The sequence below is a fragment of the Octopus sinensis genome, linkage group LG23 (genome assembly GCF_006345805.1).
Source record: "Octopus sinensis linkage group LG23, ASM634580v1, whole genome shotgun sequence".
Taxonomy (NCBI): domain Eukaryota; kingdom Metazoa; phylum Mollusca; class Cephalopoda; order Octopoda; family Octopodidae; genus Octopus; species Octopus sinensis.
Window position 1 is genome coordinate 4662180 of NC_043019.1, and position 23834 is coordinate 4686013.

The following is a 23834-nucleotide window of genomic DNA, read 5'->3' on the forward strand; positions in this document are numbered from 1 at the left end:
GGGACACGTGTCTGTGGAATACTCAGCCGCTTGCTTGTTAACGTAACAAGAAGGAAGATTGCTTGATCCAAAAAAAAAAAAAAACCCCAACTAAATACTCATTATCAAGACTGATGGCAAATGCAACAGTAGTTAATTTAACGAGTATTTTCACTTAAGTAAACAACTTAAAACAACCATTGTGGAACCAAACCACCAACACTACCACCACCACCATCGCTGCCGCCACCGCCACCACCACTACATTGATTAACATTTAAATTCACATACACACTTACACACACACACAGCTCATTCTTTGACATACATGAACCATTCATGTACACACAAAACACACTTTAAACACACACACACCCAACAGCTGATCCTGCACATTCTCACTCACACACTCTTCCTCTTTATCACTCTCTCTCTCTCTCAAGAAATGCATTCACTAATACAGCTACTCATACACACACAGCACTAATACGACTGTTTCCCCCCCTCTCTCTCTTTCTCTCTCTCACACACACACACAACACTAATACTGTTCTCTCTCACACACACACACAATACCAATACAATTCTTATACACACACACAACACTAATATAGTTCTCACACACACAACACCAATACAATTCTTATACACACACACACATACAACACTAATACTATTCGTAAATACACACACACACAACACTAATACTGTTCTCACACACACACACAACACCAATACAATTCTTATACACCACACACACACACAACACCAATACAATTCTTATACACACACACACACACATACATACACACACAACACTAATACTATTCTTAAACACACACACACAACACTAATACTATTCTTCAATACACACACACACACACCACAACACTAATACTATTCTCATACAAACACACACCCAGTGCTAATACCATTATCACACATACATACACTCCACTGCAGCTGTTCGTGCACATTATCTCCCACACACAACTGCTTCTTGTGCACACACACACATATACACACACTCCTGCACACACATACCAAGGCAGCTGCTTACCGACATCCTCATCTTCTCTCTCTCTCTCTCCATCTCTCTTGCACACAAACACACACACACCTCAAACCAGCATTGGGATTAAAGCCAAAGCAACAAGCCTACCCACACAGCTTTTGCGTATATGTGAATGAGTAGAGCCAGTACATCTCTTTCTCTCTTACTTGTTTCAGTCATTTGACTGCGGCCGGCCATGCTGGAGCACTGCCTTTTTAGTCGAGCAAATCGACCCCGGGGACTTATTCTTTTTTGTAAGCCCAGTACTTATTCTATCGGTCTCTTTTTTGCCGAACGGCTAAGTGACGAGGACATAAACACACCAGCATCGGTTGTCAAGCAATGCTAGGGGGACAAACACAGACACACAAACATATACACATATATATATATATATATACACATATATACCACCACGGGCTTCTTTCAGTTTCCGTCTACCAAATCCACTCACAAGGCATTGGTCGGCCCAGGGCTATAGCAGAAGACACTTGCCCAAGGTGCCAGGCGGTGGGACTGAACCCGGAACCATGTGTTGGTAAACAAGCTACTTACCACACAGCCACCTCGTGTGTGTGTTTCTGGCAGTGGAAGCTGGACAAGGGCGGAGACAGATAAAGACAGCCCCGCAGTACTTTGTATGAGAATGTGCAGACAGACATAATACACTCGCCCACACACACACACACACGTGCACAATGCACACGCACGCACACACAAGCATAAATACAGGTGTGTACGGTGAAGGATCTGACTGTAGCTTAGAATGATGATGATGGTGGTGGTGGTGGTGGTGGTGATGATGGTGGTGGTGGTGGTGATGATGGTGGTGGTGGTGATGGTGGTGGTGGTGGTGATGATGTGGTGGTGGTGGTGGTGATGATGGTGGTAGTGGTGGTGGTTGTGGTGGTGATGATGGTGGTAGTGGTGGTGGTTGTAGTGGTGGTGGTGATGGTGGTAGTGGTGGTGGTGGTGATGGTGCTGGTGTTGGCAGTGAAGAGCACAGGTGATGGGATGGTTGGTGGTGATGTGTTGGCAGCGACGACGGGGGTTGGGTGGAGGTTGGGGATTGGGGGTGTGGTGGTGGTTTTGGTGGGGTGTGTGGAGGCGATGGTTTCGATTGTGATGGGTGTCGAAACAGGATGTAGGAAGAAATACTGAAAGGGCAAAGAGTTAAATTGGTGAATGATACCGACACACACACGCACACACGCACACACACACACACACACACACGCACACACGCACACACGCACACACACCACACACACACACACACACACACACACGCGCATGCAATGTGTCTGTTGTGTTACTAGGACGACCGACCAACACCAACGGAACAAATGGAAAAGGGAAAGGTTCGCGGGAGGCGGGTGGGAGAGGTGGGTGAAATATGAGAGTAAGAGAGAGAGAGAGAGAGAGAGAGAAAGAGTCAGAGGGAAAGAGAGAGTGAGAGGGAAAGAGTGAGAGGGAAAGAGTGAGAGGGAAAGAGTGAGAGGGAAAGAGTGAGAGTTGTTAGAAAAGTTTTAAAAAAAGAAATCTAAATCTGTTGAAAATAAGGAGTAGAACTGAGGGGCAGAGGATGGATATACATAATATATGCATGTGTGAGGTGTGTATATGATTATATATATATATATATATCTATATATATATATCATCATCGTCATCATCATTTAACATTCTTTTTCCCATGCTGGCATGGGTTGGATGGTTTGACACAGACAGATGAGTCAGAGGGTTCTGCCAGGTTCTATGTCTGCTTTGTATATACATATATATACTCTTACTCTTTTACTTGTTTCAGTCATTTGACTGCGACCATGCTGGAGCACACCGCCTTTAGTCGAGCAAATCGACCCCGGCTTATTCTTTGTAAGCCCAGTACTATTTATTCTATCGATCTTCTCTTTTGCCCGAACCGCTAGGTCGGGGACGAAACACACCAGCAATCGGTTGTCAAGCAATGCTAGGAGACAAACACACCACACAAACACACACACCACATATATATATATATATATATATATATATATATATACGACAGGCTCTTTCAGTTTCTCGTTATACCAAATCCACTCACAGGCATTGGTCGGCCCGGGGCTATAGCAGAAGACACTTGCCCAAGATGCCACGCAGTGGGACTGACCCGGAACCATGTGTGTTGGTTAGCAAGCTACTTACCACACAGCCATCCACCATCATCATCCTCGTTTAACGTCTGCTTTCCATGCTAGCATGGGTTGGACGATTTGACTGAGGTCTGGCGAACCAGATGGCTGCACCAGGCTCCAATCTTGATCTGGCAGAGTTTCTACAGCTGGATGCCCTTCTTAACGCCAACCACTCTGAGAATGTAGTGGGTACTTTCACGTGCCACCAGCACGAGGGCCAGTCAGGTGGTACTGGAAATGGCCATGCTCAAATGGTGTTTTTTATGTGCCACTGCGCAGGAGCCAGTCCAGCGGCACTGGCAACAAATTTCCAGCAATTTAATTTTTAGTAATTAAAAGAAATCAGAAGCACTGTTCTAAGCAAAAAAGTACAACACACATCTGAGAAGCATTTATATTGTGTACTCAAATCTTCAAGATTATATATATATATATACTCTTTTACTTGTTTCAGTCATTTGACTGTGGCCATGCTGGAGCACCGCCTTTAGTCGAGCAAATCGATCCCGGGATATAATTCTTTGTAAGCCCAGTGCTTATTTTATCGGTCTCTTTTGCTGAACCGCTAAGTGACGGGGACGTAAACACACCAGCATTGGTTGTCAAGCAATGCTAGGGGGACAAACACACAAACATATACACACACACACACATACATATATATATACATATATACCATTGGCTTCTTTCAGTTTCCATCTACGAAATCCACTCACAAGGCATTGGTCGGGCCCGGGGCTATAGCAGAAGACACTTACCCAAGATGCCCACACAGTGGGACTGAACCCAGAACCTTGTGGTTGGTAAGCAAGCTACTTACCACACACCCTCCTGCACCTATAATATATATATATAATATATATATATATATATAATATATATATATATATAGATATATATATATATATATATTATCAAAAATTGCAGCGTGGAAGGTGTTTATGAGTCATTTAAAAGCACACAAAAACCGTTAGATTCACTTCACCATTTAAATTTAATTTGCCAAAATATTTTCGTCCCTTTGAGACTGCGACCTGATCACTGACAAAATATTGTGCCGCATGCTGGTTCATTAAACATCAGGAATGTACAAAAAAACAGATACCCTCAAACATCAGGGGGTATCCTTAGAAGTAGACAGTTTCTGTTACTCAGGTGATTAAGTTAACAGTGGTGGAGGTTGTCCTGAAAGCATAGCTGCTAGAATAAGAATGGACTGGCCAAAGTCCAGAGAGCTATTACCCTTGTTGGTAATGAATAGCTATGCTACATGTCAGTGAGACCTGGGCTGTGACTACTTAGGACATGTGAAGGCTTGAAAGAAATGAAGCCAGTATGCTCCGCTGGATGGGTGATGTCAATGTGCATATATGACAGAGTGTAAAGTGTTTTAAGAGGAAAACTGGGCATATGAGGCATCAGATGTGGTGTGCAAGATGACACTGATTGGAGCCTGGTGCAGCCATCTGGTTCGCTAGTCCTCAGTCAAATCATCCAAATAGCTGGAAAATGGAAGTTAAACGATGATGATGATAATGTTGAAGTGAATCTAACAGTTTTTGTGTGTTTTTAAATGGCTTAAAAACACCTTCCATGCTTCAATTGTTTAAAATATATATATATAGGAAGGGCATCCAGCCGTAGAAACACTGCCAGATCTGACTAGGCCTGATGAAGCCTTCCGGCTTCACAGACCCCAGTTGAACCGTCCAACCCATGCTAGCATGGAAGCAGACGCTAACGATGATGATAGATTGATTGATTGACAGATATATATATATATATATCTATATATATATATATATATATATATATATATATATATAGATATATAATATAGTTGTAGTTAGTAGTAAAATGGTCATTTTGCCAGTTTTAGCCAATAAAAACACACGCACTATATATTGGTATTACTCTTGCAAGATGACCATTCCTAAATACAACATCTGTTTTCAACACACAATTTCACATCAAAAATCTTGCAAAACAAATATATAAACGTTATATATATATATATATATAACGGGAAGGTTTACGAAAATAAACAAAAGACGAAGGCAGGTGGAGTACAAACAAACAATGTATCAGTATGGCGCTCAGGAATAGAAATAGAACAAGTCTTTTACGTTTCGAGCCTACGCTCTTCGACAGAAAGATACACAGAAAAGAAACAAGGAGAGAAACAGGGAGAGAGAAAAATTGCGTGTAGGGGCTAACGATCCAACATGGCGTTCTGATTTCAGGAGAAGTCAGAGATCGGAGGTCAAACGTTAGAGGTCTAACGTTAGACACTAGAGGGATAGTAGGGGAGATAACAGGGTCAAGTGACCTCGCTCCAACCTGAAGGTGCGTGTGTGCATAAGAGAGTATGTATGTGCATGCGGAAGAGGGCTGGTGACCTAGACGTGTGTATGTATGTATGATGTGATGTGTAATGTCGTATGGTGTAGTGTAGAGTGGTGTGGGGGAGAGAGGAGATATATATATAGGTATGGTGACGCAAACAAGAAAAACTGAACTCAAGATACGAGTATATGTACGTTTTTTTTTATTATTTAGCAGAAGCAACTGAGTGACTCAAGGTTTGAGGGTTTCGTGCATTGGTACTTACCAAATGAATGCACGAAACTCTCAGACACTGTTGCTGCTGCAATAAATAAATGTATGTGTGTGTTTGTGTGCATGCATGTGTATGTACAGAAGCGGTTGTACTGCTGATGAATTCTGCAAACCAAAAATTGAAATTTTATCAAAGTAACATTGAATTATTCTAAAATCTTTGTCCGAGAAATTACACAGAGGAAAGAGATCCCATACACGTTTTCTGGATGTGTATATGATGTGACCACGTTTATATGATGTATATATGAATATATGATGTGTATATGATGTATATGATATGTATATATGATATATATGATGTATATATGTATATATGATATATATGATGTATATATGATATATATGATGTATATATGCATATATGATATATATGAGGTATATATATATGTATATATGATGTATATATGTTATATGATATATATAGTATATATGATGTATATATGTATATATGATGTATATATGTATATATGATGTATATAATGTATATATGATATATATATAATGTATATATGTATATATGATGTGTAGATGTATATATGTATATATGATGTATATATGTATATATGTATACATGATGTATATAATGTATATATGTATACATGATGTATATAATGTATATATGTATACATGATGTATATAATGTATATATGTATACATGATGTATATAATGTATATATGTATACATGATGTATATGATGTATATAATGTATATATGATATATATGATGTATATATGTATATATGATATGACCACGTTTTCTGGATGTATATATGATAGTGAGAACTGCTGCATGTTAGCATAGTTGTTTAGCCAAATCTGCAGCTGATTTACGAAAGAAATTCTAAACATTGGACACAAAACCAAGAATCAAAAGCTGTCAAAGTAAACATACGAAGCACTACAGTATTTCAAGCTGTCAAGACAGGAGAAAACAAAGACATTGGGTTCATGTCAGCAAACTAGAGCTGCCATCTAGGTCAAGTAAAAATTACAAGAATGATTACTAAAAGCAGCAAAACTTAGAATGCGGTTAGTTTAAGTGCAGGTGGCCACAAACGGCTTGGCACTGAAATCATGCTCATTTATAAGCTTTGTAAAGAAACTTTCAAGCAGTTTCTAGAAAGATACATCACACAATGTCTTGATGCTAAATGGTCCATAACCTGGCTGATCACATGAAAAAGCTGTTGTTAAACTGTGATTTTAAGTTGGCAATTTGTTGATTTAGTTTCCAATCTTGCTACAGTTTTAATAATTTGGAAAGAAGACAACATAAGGTAGATGGCCATGCTCAATATGCAGAAAAGGAATATGTAGAAATTCAGCATAGAGTACCTAGTGCAGTGGTTCTTGACTGGGGTCCATGCAACAAAATACTAAATTGGGGATTTACAATAGTAAGGCTCCTTTACTTTACATCCTTGCTTTAGATGTATGTATTGGTATGCATTGCAAGAAACAGCTGGGTTTCTTTCTCTAACATTTTACATAGTTCAATCTACACAAGTTAATGGGTGACAAACAAAATAGGAATTTAGAAAGAAGTTTCTATAAAACTAGTTTTTAAACATCGAATGGCAATGGGGGTCCACCAGAACAAAGCAGCAATCAAAGGGGCCCATAGATAAAAAATGGTTGAAAATTCCTGATCTAGTGTAAACTGTGGATGCACAAGAGGTAAGATCACAGGCATATCATCATCATCATCATCATTTAACATCCGTTTTCCATGCTGGCATGGGTTGGACGGTTTGACTGAGGTCTGGGGAGCCAGTGGCTGCACCAGACACCAATCTGATCTGGCAGGGTTTCTACAGCTGGATGCCCTTCCTAACACCAACCAACCTGAGAGTGTAGTGGGTGCGTTTTACATGTCACTGACAAAGGAGCCAGTCAGGCGGGCCTGGCATCAATCACATTCAGATAGGGCTTTTCATGTGTCACCAGCACATATATACACACATTTATATATACATACACATATATATACACACACACACACATATATATACACATACATATACAACACACACACATATATATACACATACATATACAACACACACACACACATATACACATACATATACAACACACACACACACACACATATATACACATACATATACAACACACACACACACACATACAACACACACACACACATACATATACAACACACACACACACACACATACATTACACACACACACACATACAGATACAACACACACCACACACACATACATATACAACACACACAACACACACCACATACATATACAACACACACACCACCCACACAACATACATATACAACACACACACACACACACGCTGTTACGTATACATGCATACATATACAACACACACACACACACACCACACATACATATACAACACACACACACACACACACACATACAACAAACCACACACACACATACATATACAACACACACACACACACACACACACACACAACACACCCATACATATACAACACACACACCACCCACACACCCATACATATACAACACACACACACCCATACATATACAACACACACACAACACACACACATACATATACAACACACACACACACACACACATATACAACACACCACACCACACATACATATACAACACACACACACACACACACACACACACACTATATATATATATATATATAATACACAACACACAATATATACACATACAATATAACAACACACACACACCACACAACACCAGCCACACACATATATATATATATAATATATATATATACACACACACATATATATACAACATACATATACAACACCACACACACACACAATATATATATATAATATTATATATATATATATATATATATACAACACACACATACATACTCACAGGGCTTTGTCAGCTCGAGGCTATAGTAGAAGACACTTGCCCAAGGTGCCATGCAGTGGGACTGAACCTGGAACCATGTGGTTTGTAAGCAAGCAACTTACCACACAGCCATTTCTACGCCTATGATAAAAAGGAAAAGCCAAATAACAACAGCACCACCGACCACCTTCTGTCTTTACATACAAATCTGGTGATTCAATCAGCCGCTTCTTATGAATTTTGTTGTCCTTTGTAAGATTCCATTGAACAAGAAACTTGCCAACCTCATAAATGTGTGCGTCTGCACATGCAGAGACATGGCATTTGATTCTGGAGGGGATCTTTTACTTGTTTAAGTTATTTGACTGTGGCCATGCTGGAGTACCACCTTGGAGAATTGTTAGTCGAACGAATCAGCCCCAGTATTTTATTTTTAAGCCTGGTACCCTAATGTGTCAGTCTCTTTTGCTGAACTGCTAAATTACAGGGGCTCAAACATGCCAACACTGGTTGTCAAGGAAAGGAGGACGGGAAACAAACACAGACACAAAGACACACCCTGGGGAGATGAAATAGAAAGTCGACCTCAGCAAAATTTGAACTCACAACCTAATAACACACAAAATGGCGCTAAGTACTTTTGTCTGTATTTTGGAGTGTATTGAGGGATTGTCACTTGGAGGGGAAGTTATCAAATAACAGCAAAAGCTTAGATTTCATAAATGCTTTGACATTTGGGACAAACCAGGAGGGGCAACACTTAACACTATTACACTTTAACTTGTTTCAGTCATTTAACTGTGGCCATGCTGGAGCACCGCCTTTAGTCAAGCAAATCAACCCCAGGACTTATTCTTTGTAAGCCTAGTACTTATTCTGTCGGTCTCTTTAGCCGAACCGCTAAGTTACGGGGACGTAGACACACCAGCATCGGTTGTCAAGCGATGGTGGGGGGACAAATACAGACACACAAACGTATACACACATATACATGTATACGACAGGCTTCTTTCAGTTTCCATCTACCAAATCCACTCACAAGGCTTTGGTCAGCCTGAGGCTATAGTAGAAGACACCTGCCCAAGGTGCCACGCAGTGGGACTGAACCCTGAACCATGTGGTTGGTAAGCAAGGTACTTACCACGCAGCCAGTTGAAGAAATTTTGGAAAAGCTTGAGGAATTGTGGTCATGATGTTTTCATTCTTTCTTTCTTTTACTTTGTTCCAGTCCTTTGACTGTGGCTATGCTGGAGCAACACCTTGAAGGGTTTTAGTCAAACAAATTGGCCCCAGGATTTATTTTTTTAAAGCCTAGTACATATTTTCGATCTTTGTGGTTTTCCTCACTGTCTACAGTTTTGTTCCAATTGTTTTCAAATTTGGTATACTAATTATGAAAATGAAATTCATTTTTCCTATAAATCCATAATTAAAAAATTACTAGCCTTTAAAATTTGCAAAATTTGGGTATTTTAGCCAACCAGAAGCAAGTATTTTACACATCACTGTGGTGAAGAACTCTGTTTCCATAGTAACCAAAGCAAAGAAACACCATGTGTTTTATAATTGTTTGTTGTCCGAACAGAAGGAATTTGATTCTAGAACGTTATAGAGATTTTACAAACATATTTATATATATATATACATACACACACGGCAGGCTTTTTTCAGTTTTCCCCAACCAAGTCCACTCACAAGGCTTTGCTTGGCCTGAGGCTATATTAGAAGACACTTGCCAAGGTGTCATACAGTGGGACTGAACCTGGAACCATGTGGTTGGGAAGCAAGCTACTTACCACAGCCACTCCTGCGCCTATATATATATATATATATATATATACATACACACACACACATATATATACATACACATATATATACACACACACACACACATATATACACACATTTATATATACATACACATATATATACACACACACACATATATATATACACATACAACATATATATATACACACATACATATATACATACACAAATACATATATATATACACACACACACACACACACACATACATATATATATATATATATACACATGACAGGCTTCTTTCAGTTTCCATCAACCACATCCACTCGCAAAGCTTTGGTTAGCCTGAGGCTATTGTAGAAGACACTCTCACCGGGTGTGACACATTGGGACTGAACCCAGAACCATGGGGCTGGGAAGGAAGCTTCTTACCACACAGCTATGCCTGTTCTTTTAAATATGTCACTCGTTACCTCGTAGCTTTGAGATTTTGATGACATGGTAGGGTACGTGTGAGAGGCCAGATCTGTCTTCACCTACCAAATCCACTCACAAGGCTTTGGTTGGCCTGAGGCTATAGTAGAAGACACCTGCTCAAGGGGCCATGCAGTGGGACTGAACCCGGAACCATGTGGTTGGTAAGCAAGCTACTTACCATACAGCCACTCCAGCGCCTGTATATATATATATATATATATATATATATATATAACCGGAAGGTTTACGAAAATAAACAAAAGAAGAAGGCAAGCGGAGTACAAACAGCATATATACACACTTACACACATATATTTGTATATGTATACATACATACACATATGTATATATACAGACACACACGGGTTGGATATGACTGGTTTGAATGCTAAAAGGTTAAGGGTGACTGTTTTAGACAGAGAGAACTTCTGTTAAGTTTGCCCAAGACCTAAAGACTAATTGGGTGGGTCGTGTGTTTGATGGTAAGAGAAGCAGAGATCTGATTCAAGTACTTTCAACAGTGGGAACTCCACTAAATGTACCCAAAAGGATCAGGTGAGGGCGTTGAAGTGAGAAAGGTGTTAGATCGAGGTTCGTTTAATGTCCGCTTTCCATGCTGGCATGAGTTGGACGAATGACTGAGGGCTGGCGAACCAGATGGCTGCACGAGGCTTCAATCTTGATCATGCAGAGTTTCTACAGCTGGGTGCCCTTCCTAACGCCAACCACTCTGAGAGTGTAGTGGGTGCTTTTTACGTGCCACCGGCATGGGGGCCAGTCAGGCGGTACTGGCAATGACCTCGCTCGAATCTTTTTACATGTGCCACCAGCACAGGTGCCAGTGAAGCGACGTTGGTAACGATCACACTCGAATGGTGCCCTTTTATGTGCCACGGCATGGGGGCCAGTCAGGTGGTACTGGCAATGACCTCGCTCGAATCTTTTTACATGTGCCACCAGCACAGGTGCCAGTGAAGCGACGTTGGTAACGATCACACTCGAATGGTGCCCTTTTATGTGCCACGGCATGGGGGCCAGTCAGGTGGTACTGGCAATGACCTCGCTCGAATCTTTTTACACATGCCACCGGCACAATTGCCAGTAAGGTGATGCTGGTAATTTCAGGAGGAAAAACAAAGGAAGGCGTCATTCTTACTTCATGAAAGAAGGCCGCTCCAGTAAGTACCATCGACAGTTCACAAGAAACGGTAAGGTGGTGGGAAACACATTTCAGGTAAATGGAGAGGACAACCCATGGGTTTCAGAATATGGGTTTCAGAACAGTGGTTCTGCAAGAAGTTACAAAACTGCTAAAATCGGCAGTAATTCTTAATTCTCCTGTGCAGATATGTGTGCATAACTCTATTAAATTATTGCACAGGGATTCCTCGAGCCAGTGGAATGTTTCCTTGGGGTTCCGCTCCAGCAAAAAGTTTGAAAAGCACTGGTCTAGGACAATGGAACAAGGCCAATTGAACGACAATTATTATATGATGCAAGAGAACAAGTGGCTCAAATGGGTTGATAGGACATAGATTCTTTGGAAAGGCAAAGCTGTGGTGGTGTGAGTTTGAGTTGTGATGACATGATGTGAGAAGGTTGTATAAGAGGTGCTTTGTGTGCGTGTGTGAGAAGAAGGAGTGTGTGAGGGGAGGTGTTCACCGTATCTACAGGAAAGCAATGACCATATGCTATATCCATCTTCAGAAGAGAGTACCATATGCTCACTAGAGAGAATGGGTTATCATATGTCTTCCACCATTATTCATTCATTCATGAGAGAGGGGGAGGGAGAGAGAGAGAGAGAGAGAGGAGAGAAAGAGATTGATAAAGAGAGAAAGAGTGAGAGAAAGAAAGATAGATAGAGACAAAAAGAGATAGAGAGAGAGAGAAAGAGAGATTGATAAAGAGAGAAGAGTGAGAGAGAGAGAGAAAGAAAGATAGATAGATTGATAGACAAAGAGAGATAGAAAGAGAGAGAAGGAAGAGACAGATAGATAAAGAGAGAGAGTGAGACAGAGAGAGAGAGAAAGAGAGAGATTGATAAAGAGAGAAAGAGTGAGAGAGAGAGAAAGATAGATAGATAGAGACAGAAAGAGACAGAAGGAAGACACAGATAGATAAATAGAGAGAGAGAGAGAGAGAGAGAGAGAGAAAAAGAGATTGATAAAGAGAGTGAGAGAGAAAGAGAGAGAGTCACGATGCCTTTATACAGAGTGCAACTTTGAAATAAAAAAACAAACAAACAAACAGAAACTCCTAATTATATTACTAATGAGGAATATTGACAAACTTATATAATAGCAGCAAAGGAAATGAGCTGACTGATTTTAATTCCCCCCCCCACACCACCCACTCCACCCCACCCCGGCATCAAACTAGAAGAGTCGAATAAATAAGTAAACAAACATCTTCATACATAAACAACAACAAGAAAACAAAAACTGGGAGAGAGAAAAAAAAAGCAAAAAAAAAAAGCTTGGAAGTTGTAAAACTGTTATTTCCTGCATCAATGCTGAAGAGAAAAGAAATAAGAAAAGAAAAAAAACAAAACAAAAAGAAGTGTTTGAGAAAAAAAATTGGAGTGATTCAGATGGGAAGAAATATTATACCCTGATGTGAGAAGAGGGTGAGAAGACAGAGTTTGTTTTGGGGGGGATTTTGACTGCTGTCTTGTGAAAAAGACACTTTTCTAAAAAAAATTTATTTAGAACCCCCTTCAGTCATAAATGATGACAGGATGCAACTAGAAAGTTCCCCTTCCATGCTCAAGTCTGGGCAAGGTTGTTTATGGAAGACCAACAGTCACTCATGCATACCAGCCACACCCTCTCCATGTCATTAAATGTACATAAGGGTAAAGGGTAAAGACCTCCTTTAGTCATGGATGACCCTGGGGTTGCACCTAGAAAGTTCCCCTCCAAGGCACAAGTCTGGGCAAGGTTGTTTTATGGAAGACCAGCAGTCACCCATGCATACCTATTTCTTTACTACCCACAAGGGGCTAAACACAGAGGGGACAAACAAGGGCAGACAAACGGATTAAGTCGATTATATTGACCCCAGTGCGTAACTGGTACTTTATTTATCGACCCCGAAAGAATGAAAGGCAAAGTCGACCTCGGCGGAATTTGAACTCAGAACATAGCGGCAGATGAAATACTGCAAAGCTTTTCGCCCGGCGTGCTAACGTTTCTGTGCATACCAGCCACACCCTCTCCATGTCGTTAAATGTACATAGGGTAAAGGGTAAAGACCTCCTTTAGTCATGGATGACCCTGGGATTGCACCTAGAAAGTTCCCCTCCAAGCAAGGTTGTTTATGGAAGACTAGCAATCGTCCATGCATACCAGTCACACCCTCTCCACACCACCGATGTTATCCAAGGGAAAGGCAAATGCCGATGCAACTTGGCACCTGTGACGTCACAGCTCATTTCTACAGCTGAGTGAGCTGGAACAACGTGAAATAAAGTGTCTTGCTCAAGAACACAACACAAGAGTGGATAACAGGAGTGGCTGTGTGGTAAGTAGCTTGCTTACCAACCACATGGTTCTGGGTTCATTCCCACTGTGTGGCACCTTAGGCAAGTGTCTTCTACTATAGCCTCGGGCCGACCAAAGTCTTGTGAGTGGATTTGGTAGACGGAAACTGAAAGAAGCCCATCGTATATATGTATATATATATGTATATATATATGTATGTGTGTGTATATGTTTGTGTGTCTGTGTTTGTCCTCCCCAACATCGCTTGACAACCGATGCTGGTGTCTTTACATCCCCGGTTCGGCAAAAGGGACCGATAGAATAAGTACTAGGCTTACAAAGAATAAGTTCTGGCTGTCGATTTGCTCGACTAAAGGCAGTGCTCCAGCATGGCCGCATTCAAATGACTGAAACAAGTTAATGAGTAAATGAGTAATGAGAACCTGGTCCAGAAATCGAACTCGTGACCTCACAAACAGAAATATGGTAACAAAAGGGTTAACATCAACCATTTGGGTAGACACTTCAGAAAATACATTAAACTGTTATATTCATTTTACAATTATATCTCGAGGTCTTAAAATTTTCGTTGGACTTCTGTGACCTGGTCACTGACTTAGTTCCATATTAGCTAGTGAAAATGAGTAATTGCCAAGTCTTTTTGTCGGTTTTTTTTATTAATCTCAAGAGATTTTATTATTTACCGTTTTTTTTTTTTATTTTTGTTTTGTTTTTGTTGAACTTTTGGAAATATGGGTCTGTAGAATTAGTTGTTTGACCTCCTGTCATGAGTCAGTGTTAGTCACTTTTAGGTTATTGTCTTGTCGGCTTTTGGTTTGCGTTTTGTACTTGGCAGCAGCAACTAATTTTCAAGATCTGTATTGGAATTGTGTCAGTGACAAAAGTTACAGTGATGTGACCAGACTTTTAACACTTCAAAGAAACGAAAAGTGAAAATTGGTTTTTCTGTGTTAAGTGACTGAAATGGTTTTTCCACAACATAATTCCTTCATTTTGGGATTTGGTTTGCAAGATTCTTTATATAAGTTCCTGTGTTGAAGCGTATTCTATTGTGTCTGGGGAGAGTCATTTTCGTTTTGTGTCTTATAATTTAACACACTCACCGGTAAAATTTCCACTTATTTCTTATTTTTATTGTCCTAAAATTTTCGTTGCATCTTGCAACCTTTTCAGTAGACCTGACTATTTTCAAAACTATTGAAAATGTTGCAAGATGCAATGAAAATTTTAGGACAATAAAAATAAGAAATAAGTGGAAATTTTACCGGTGAGTGCGTTAAATTATAAGGCACAAAAGGAAAATGACTCTCCCCAGACACAACAGAATAATTCTTTCAATTTCAACAGATTATATCAGATCAGTCATTAGTCAAATAAATACAAAACATTAAAAAACCAATGAGGTTTTCAACCTAATAGTGACCAACACTGACCCGTGTCAAGAGGTTAAACTGCAATACAATCAACTCATTATTTCTAAAAGTTCAACAAACACACAACAAAAACTGACAAAACAATAAAGAAAAAATTCTTGAGGCCAATAAAAACTTGGCAATTATCCAATTTCATTTGTTGCAGTGCAATCGTCAGTGATCAGGTGTGTCAGGCATATTAGCGAGCTCTCGTTAGAGGGAAAGGTGCCAGGCTATGCATCTTGAAACGGTCATTATATTCTAGTATGTGGGTGTATGTGTGTATGTCCATTCATCTATTTATTCATGGCTGTCTGGTAAGAAGTTTACTTCCCACCTTGGGCAAGTGTCTTCTACTATAGCCTCAGGCCGACCAAAGCTTGTGAGTGGATTTGGTAGATGGAAACTGAAAGAAGCCCGTCGTATATATATATATATATATACACATATATACACACTCACATATATATATATATACATATACATATATATATACATACATATATATATATATATACATATATATATACATACATATATATATATATATATACATATGTACACACACACATATATATATATACATATACATATATATACATATAATATACATATGTACACACACACATATATATATATACATATACAATATATATACATATATATATACATATATATATATATATATACATATATACATATATACATATATACATATATATATATATACATATATATAATATATATACATATATATATATACATATGTACACACACACACACACACATATATATATATATATATATATATACATATATATATAATATATACATATGTACACACATATATATATATATATGACGGGCCGTGTAGTCATCTATATATATAAGTCGACCGCTAAGCATTTCGCCTGGTGTGCTAACGTTTCTGCCAGCTTGCTGTTTCTTTCAGTTTCTGTCTACTAAATCCACTCATAGGGCTTTAGTTATCTTAAGGCTATAGTAGAAGACACTTGCTTATAGTGTCATGCAGCCGGACTGAACCCAGAACCATGTGGTTGGGAAGCAAGCTTCTTACCACACACCCACACCTGAATATCATGAACACTAAACAACAACCATCACAGAATTTCGGTATTTCTAATCCTTGGATGCGGTTTTATTGCCCCGAGTCAGCAACCTGTCAGCATATAAAAATGCCAGAACTAATATCCTTATGTACTTAGCTTCACTGTGAAATTAACCCCAATCAGGGCCTTTTTTGGCAGCTTGCAATGCCAATCAAATCAAATGGTTAACATCTCATCCACAGAAATGAATTTACTGGGTTTCTATGGCGTGTCGGTTCCCCAACTGGACGGGATGCCAGTCCATCGTAGCGTTACTCATTTTTGCCAGCTGAGTGGATTGGAGCAACGTGAAATGAAGTGTTTTGCTCAAGAACACAACGCGTCACCCGGTCAGGAATTGAAACCACAATCTTACGATCATGATGCTGACAACCTGACCACTAAGCCACGTGCTTCCACATGGCTCATGGGACCAGTTTCCCAGTTTCAATGAATTTACTTCTTCCCAAGATGTTGAGTATTTGTTCTATAGTTTGTAGAATGGTATTCTGCAGTAATCATCACTATTTAATGTCCATTTTCCATGCTGATATGGGTTGGACACTTTAATAAGAGCCAGCAAGGGCAGGAGCTGTACCAGGTTCCATGGTCTGTTTACGCTGGATGCTCTTCCTAACACCAACCACTTTACAAATTGTATGGGGGGCTTTTTATCACCTGTGCTTTTTATATGGCACCATCACCTGTGCTTTTTACGTGGCACCATCACCTGTGCTTTTACATGGCACCATCACCTGTGCTTTTTATGTGACACCATCACCTGTGCATTTTACGTGGCACCATCACCTGTGCATTTTACGTGGCACCATCACCTGTGCTTTTTATATGGCACCATCACCTGTGCTTTTTATGTGGCACCATCACCTGTACTTTTTACATGGCACCATCACCTGTACTTTTTACATGGCTCCATCACCTGTACTTTTTATGTGGCACCCATCACCTGTACTTTTTATGTGGCACCATCACCTGTACTTTTTACATGGCTCCATCACCTGTACTTTTTATGTGGCACCATCACCTGTACTTTTTACATGGCACCATCACCTGTACTTTTTACATGGCTCCATCACCTGTACTTTTTATGTGGCACCCATCACCTGTACTTTTTACGTGGCACCCATCACCTGTACTTTTTACGTGGCACCATCACCTGTGCTTTTACATGGCACCATCACCTGTGCTTTTTATGTGACACCATCACCTGTGCATTTTACGTGGCACCATCACCTGTGCTTTTTATATGGCACCATCACCTGTGCTTTTTATGTGGCACCATCACCTGTACTTTTTACATGGCACCATCACCTGTACTTTTTACATGGCACCATCACCTGTACTTTTTATGTGGCACCATCACCTGTGCTTTTTATGTGGCACCATCACCTGTGCTCTTTACATGGCACCATCACCTATACTTTTTACATAGCACCATCACCTGTACTTTTTACATGGCTCCATCACCTGTACTTTTTATGTGGCACCCATCACCTGTACTTTTTACGTGGCACCATCACCTGTACTTTTTATGTGGCACCATCACCTGCGCTTTTTATGTGGCACCATCACCTGTGCTTTTTATGTGACACCATCACCAGTACTTTCTAATTATATGCAAAATATATTAAAAAAAAAGAGACAAAAGAAATAACAAATAAATAAATAAATATACTTACCCAAGAATTTGGCTTCGGATGGAAGGACAGGTTCAAATGGAGTTGAAGCAAAAGAGTGGAATGGATCCCCATAGGAATTGAATTTCTCATAGTTTCGTATTTGTGAAAAGTTATGGTTGAAGGTTTGAGAGGGGAAAGGGGGTTCGACTGGTCCTAACACGTCATCAGTCTCCGGATCAATGTCCTCCATCTCCAATTTCATCGGAACCACAGTCATGTTGAAAAAACTCGGAGAAGCAGTCTCTTTCGCTGTGGCTGCTGGAATTTGTAATCGTGTCCGAACCGTAGCCAGAACCATGGCCATGACTCTGTCAAATGAGCAAAAATATGTCTCCCACAGAAACCGACCCTGACGACGCATTTCTGCAATAATATTGTCCGTGTATGTACGCAGGAGAAAGTGCAGCTCTGTTATTCGAGGTTTTGGCAATACTATGATGGCCTTTTGCCAGTCTATTAGCTCACTAAATGGTAACTGTACATAATTGCCTAAAACCACAGGGATTGAGCCATACTTCAAGGCTTCCAACAGCCTGATATGTATCAAAGGGGTTGATATGAAGGAAGTATTTTTGGGGGCAATGATCAAAGTGAAAGTAGACTGCATGATGACTTCGCGGCGGTACAGGTCGCTCTCACACAGTGACCACTCGCCAGCTATTGCGATTCGCTCGGGGGACGTGCGACAGGAAAACACAAATGAAAAGGGGTCTGTCTTTAAGGACTGAATCCCTTTCAGAGTATCCAGAATAATGGTGTCGAGGTTCTTATTTAGTACTTGCTCAGATATCAGACTTTTCAGTTGTCGAACTCTGTAACTTTGGTCATTAAAATCACTGTTTGCATTGCTGTTATTATTTACATTACTTTTTACACCATTATTGTTGTTGTTGTTGTTGCTGTTGTTGTTATTGTTGCTGTTGCTGTTGTTGTTGCTAAGGTTTTCGGTGTCGGCGTTTTGCTGACCGTCGGGGTTCGGCTCAATATCTACAATGGTCTTTAAGTGGCTTGCTGGCAGTGGTTTGGAGTCCGGATGTTCCCCAGCGTAGCTGAGCAGATACTTTCTCTGTATCGGAGACATGTGTGACATGTCTTTCCAGCTGGAAGCACTCAGCCACGACCGAATCACTGGGGGGACGATCATGTTGAAATCACGACGGAATGAGGACGATGTGAAGAATGTGTTGACTAAGATGGCACGACCGGTATTTACATTGTTAATTAATTCGAGGTCCGACACGCGCTTACTAAGGGACACTAAGATGTGGTTGCGACCATCGCCGCGCCAGTATGGCAATTTTAGCAACAGCAACTGCAAGGATCTTGCACGCACACCTCGGAGCTCCCCAATGAAAACTATAGAAACACAAGCAGCGTTCGGATCGACTGTAAGATAATCCTTTAAAAAACTGGATTGCTGAAGATTTAACAAAAGGTCAAGGTTCATGTGTTTTCCGATTAAAAATTTTTGAGGGTTGTAAATATACACAGGAAATTTCGAAATTAGGGAGCAGCGGGAATAGTCAAAACAATTATGCATCTGGCAAATGCTGGGGTATCTTGGTAAAGGTATGTAGAGACTGTCTGAAGCATTTGGGCGGATGATTTTGGGGGCAAGCAGCAGGGGAACATTCTGCTTGGTTATTTCTTCCTTTTCGAGTTTTACTTGGGCTATTGTGATTTTTAGACGTTCTAAATCTCTCTTCAGTTTTTCATGCTCATTCTTCAGTCTTTGAATGTTTGTATTGTAACCTGAGAGTTCTGCTTGCAGGTGCTGGCGCTTGCTTTCTAACAGTCGCAGTTCGTTGTTGACAGATGCACGAATCTGCTTCAGCTCGCTGACATGCAAGCAAAGGTCAATCTTTTCCAGCTTTTCATTGTCTTCGCCCAAATGGTTCGGTTTGGAATGTGACTGATCACCCTCACTGCTGACATTGTCACCACTGATTTTAGATAGATAGTAATGGGAAAGGAAAATTAGAAGTGCGAACACCAGCACCAGGAATGTGATCAAACGAAACAAATTCCGATATGTAACTCGGGCAAAGCAAGCCCTTTGCTTGAGAAGGTCAAGATTCAACATATTAGGTAAGAATATGGGAGATCTGGCTATAATGCATCACAAACAGAAGTGGATTTGGGTAACTCGGGGTTAAAAGTTTGAGAGCGATTCTTATGAGATACAATGGTAAACGCATTGTTTAGGTATGAATAAGACTTAATTTGATACAGCTTTATCTGTGATGCTTTTCCCAACAGGTATATCTCTCTTTCTATTTTCCTATTTCAGAGCGTTTGTTGAAAGTAAAACAATGGCTAGAATGAAATCAATGGATGTGACAAACACACATTATTATTATGGTGGTGGAATATAGATCCAGTAAACTTTCGCATGTTTTCAACGCGGTTAAAAAACGAATGTAAAGTATTTATAATCCATTTAAAACTATCGTTATATAATGCTGAAATTATATACACATTAGAAAAGATATTCAATAATATATACAGTTCTCGAGTGAAGTGCGATTTGGTTGACTTTAGCATGAAGTATATAAAGTAAAAAAAGATATGAATTAGGAATAATTCTTCAATCTTTGGTGTACACAAGAACATTATGGATTCCAAACAGAGAAGAGAAAAAAAATAAAAAATAAAAAAAACTTATTTTAACTGATTAATATATAAGATTATTATATATATATGTATATATATATAATATTGGACAGATGAAGTTTTATATGGCTAAGAGGAAAAGAAACCATAAAAATTGTTTAGTATTATATTCCCAAGAGGCCTTTAAATACAATATTCAGTCTGTATTTACAGATGATTCCAGCAGACCCTGTATGTTTCATATTAGAGCTTCATGTGATTCTTACACACAGGTCCAAATAGCCCAAACTGTTTGCAATTCGTGGCACAAAATAAAAAGTACTCAATATACCAGATAGAGTAAATATATTTTAAGTAGAATTCTTTGTTGATATGCCATCTGATGAATGCTTCTCCAGTGTGAAACTTGAAGTAATGGGAAAGCTGTCAACTGAAATACCAGTTATATGTGCACGTGTGTGTATGTGAGTATATGTATTTGTTATATATTTTCTTTAAATTATTAACCCAAAAATTATTTTCAAATTCCATAAGAAATTGCTGTAATTTTATGTGTCCAGAAAAAAAAAAAATGATGTGATCGCATTTTAAAACTGGCCCAAAACAGGTATGAAGACGAAATGACCGAAGATGGATTGGTCAGCGAATGGAAAATAAGAACGGTGCAGTTAGGATACAAGACATAACGAGAAAGACAGAGAGGGAAAGAGAGATAGGGAGAATGAGAGAGGGATCATGAGTCTTTAAAGGAAGTGACTTGACTGGTGAATGGATACAACATGAGAAATCTTGATCCCAGTCCGGACTTTGGAATTACTAGTTTTCTAAGACAACTCCTCTTGGGTAAAACCATCAGGGAATTGTTAAACATGGTTGGTCCATTAGTCAAAATATTCTTCAGAATTGATTCCATTGCAAGTAAACAGAAGTGGGTGTGATGTTATTGCCAGGTAGAAAATGGTTTGTGAGACGCTGGTTATCATTTTGTTTGTAAAGATCTGCCTTGAGATTATTGAAGTTTTCTTTCTTTTAAACTTTGCTGTTAATTTTCTGGAAAAAAAAAAAAGAAAAAAGAAAAGAAATTAAAGTGGCAAATAAATAAAGAATTCTTTAGGAAAAAATTAAAATTTTCAAAAAGTAAGTAAAAGTAAATTTTTTTTCCATTTTTATTCAATTGACTTTTAATGATGATTTAAAAAAAGAAATCCCAAAAGATTTTGGTTTCCTTGTATAGCTACTGAGAGGGTGATGAGAAGGAGATAAGAGATGTGTGGGGATCTGGGAAGCCAGAAGGCTGCACCAGGCCCCAGTCTAATCTGGCAGTGTTTCTACAGCTGGATGCCCTTCCTAAGGCCAACCACTCCGTGAGTGTAGTGGGTACTTTTTACGTGCCAGGCGAGGCTGGCAACAGCTACAATCAGATTGGTGCGTTTTACGGGCCACCGGCACAGAAGCCAGTCTATATTATACATTATAATATTGTATAATTCAAAATTTCAATTAGAAATTGGGAAAAAAAGTAAAACAACTTTTTTCTGTCGTGTATCAAGAAAGAATTTGTCATGAAATGTAGAAATGGTGCTTAATGACGGTTTAATGTGTAACGTGTGACATCATTTACAGCGGAATTCAAGGGCCCTTATCAAACAAGGAAAAGCCAGAGTGAAAGAGGAACTGACAGTGTAGTGGGAGAAATACTTTTCTGAAGTTCTAAAGGAAATGACAATCAGGAAAAACTCTTAGATGTGAATGATGCTGAGGGAGTAAGATAAGTACTTATGCTCAATGGATTCTTTTTTAATGAGTGGCAAGAGTACTTAAATGGTAGGTCAGCTGGTATTAAGACTATATACACTCAGATGCTTCACTTCAATAAAACAATTAGAGTGTGAAGATAAATGTTAGGGGACAAACAGACCACGAGCAGTTTAAGAGAGCAGGAACAGTTAAGTGTATACAAGTATCTTGACCTATTCTCTCGTTAATATAGTCGTTACATACTTTCTATTTAATCTGTGAGGACACATGGCTGAGTGGTTATGATGCTGCACTTGTGACTATGAGGTCGCGGTTTCAATTCTTGGAGTGGGTGGTGCATTGTGTTCTTGGGCAAAAACACCAGCATCGGTTGTCAAGCGATGTTGGGGGGGACAAACATAGGCACAAACACACATACACATATATATATATATACGATGGGCTTCTTTCAGTTTCCGTCTACCAAATCCACTCACATGGCTTTGGTTGGCCCGAAGCTATAGTAGGAGACACTTGCCCAAGGTGCCATGTAGTGGGACTGAACCTACACAGCCACTCCTGCGCCTACAAAGTATATTAAATGTTTTTATAAGTCAACACTGTGTTCTACTGTGTTAGGAGTGCTATTAAATCACTTGTTAAAGTCATCTCTAAAGATTTCCTAAAGAAATAATTTCTATAGAAAATCTGTAAAGTGTTTTATCAATTGTGACATAAAGCTAAACAACATTCCTAACAGTAATTCTAAACCAGGGTCCACATGACC

The 23834-nt window shown here is 39.5% G+C and overlaps 1 protein-coding gene across 1 annotated transcript in view; it reads right to left on the bottom strand.

Annotated features, from left to right (window-relative positions):
• Window positions 1-23834, bottom strand: part of LOC115223438 (exostosin-like 3) — a 76012-nt gene that overhangs the window by 21918 nt on the left and 30260 nt on the right. Inside the window, exon 2 of the mRNA XM_029793993.2 lies at window positions 18698-22360. Coding sequence (XP_029649853.1) covers window positions 18698-20780 — 2083 coding nt within the window. The 5' untranslated portion in view covers window positions 20781-22360. The remainder of the gene's footprint in view (window positions 1-18697; window positions 22361-23834) is intronic.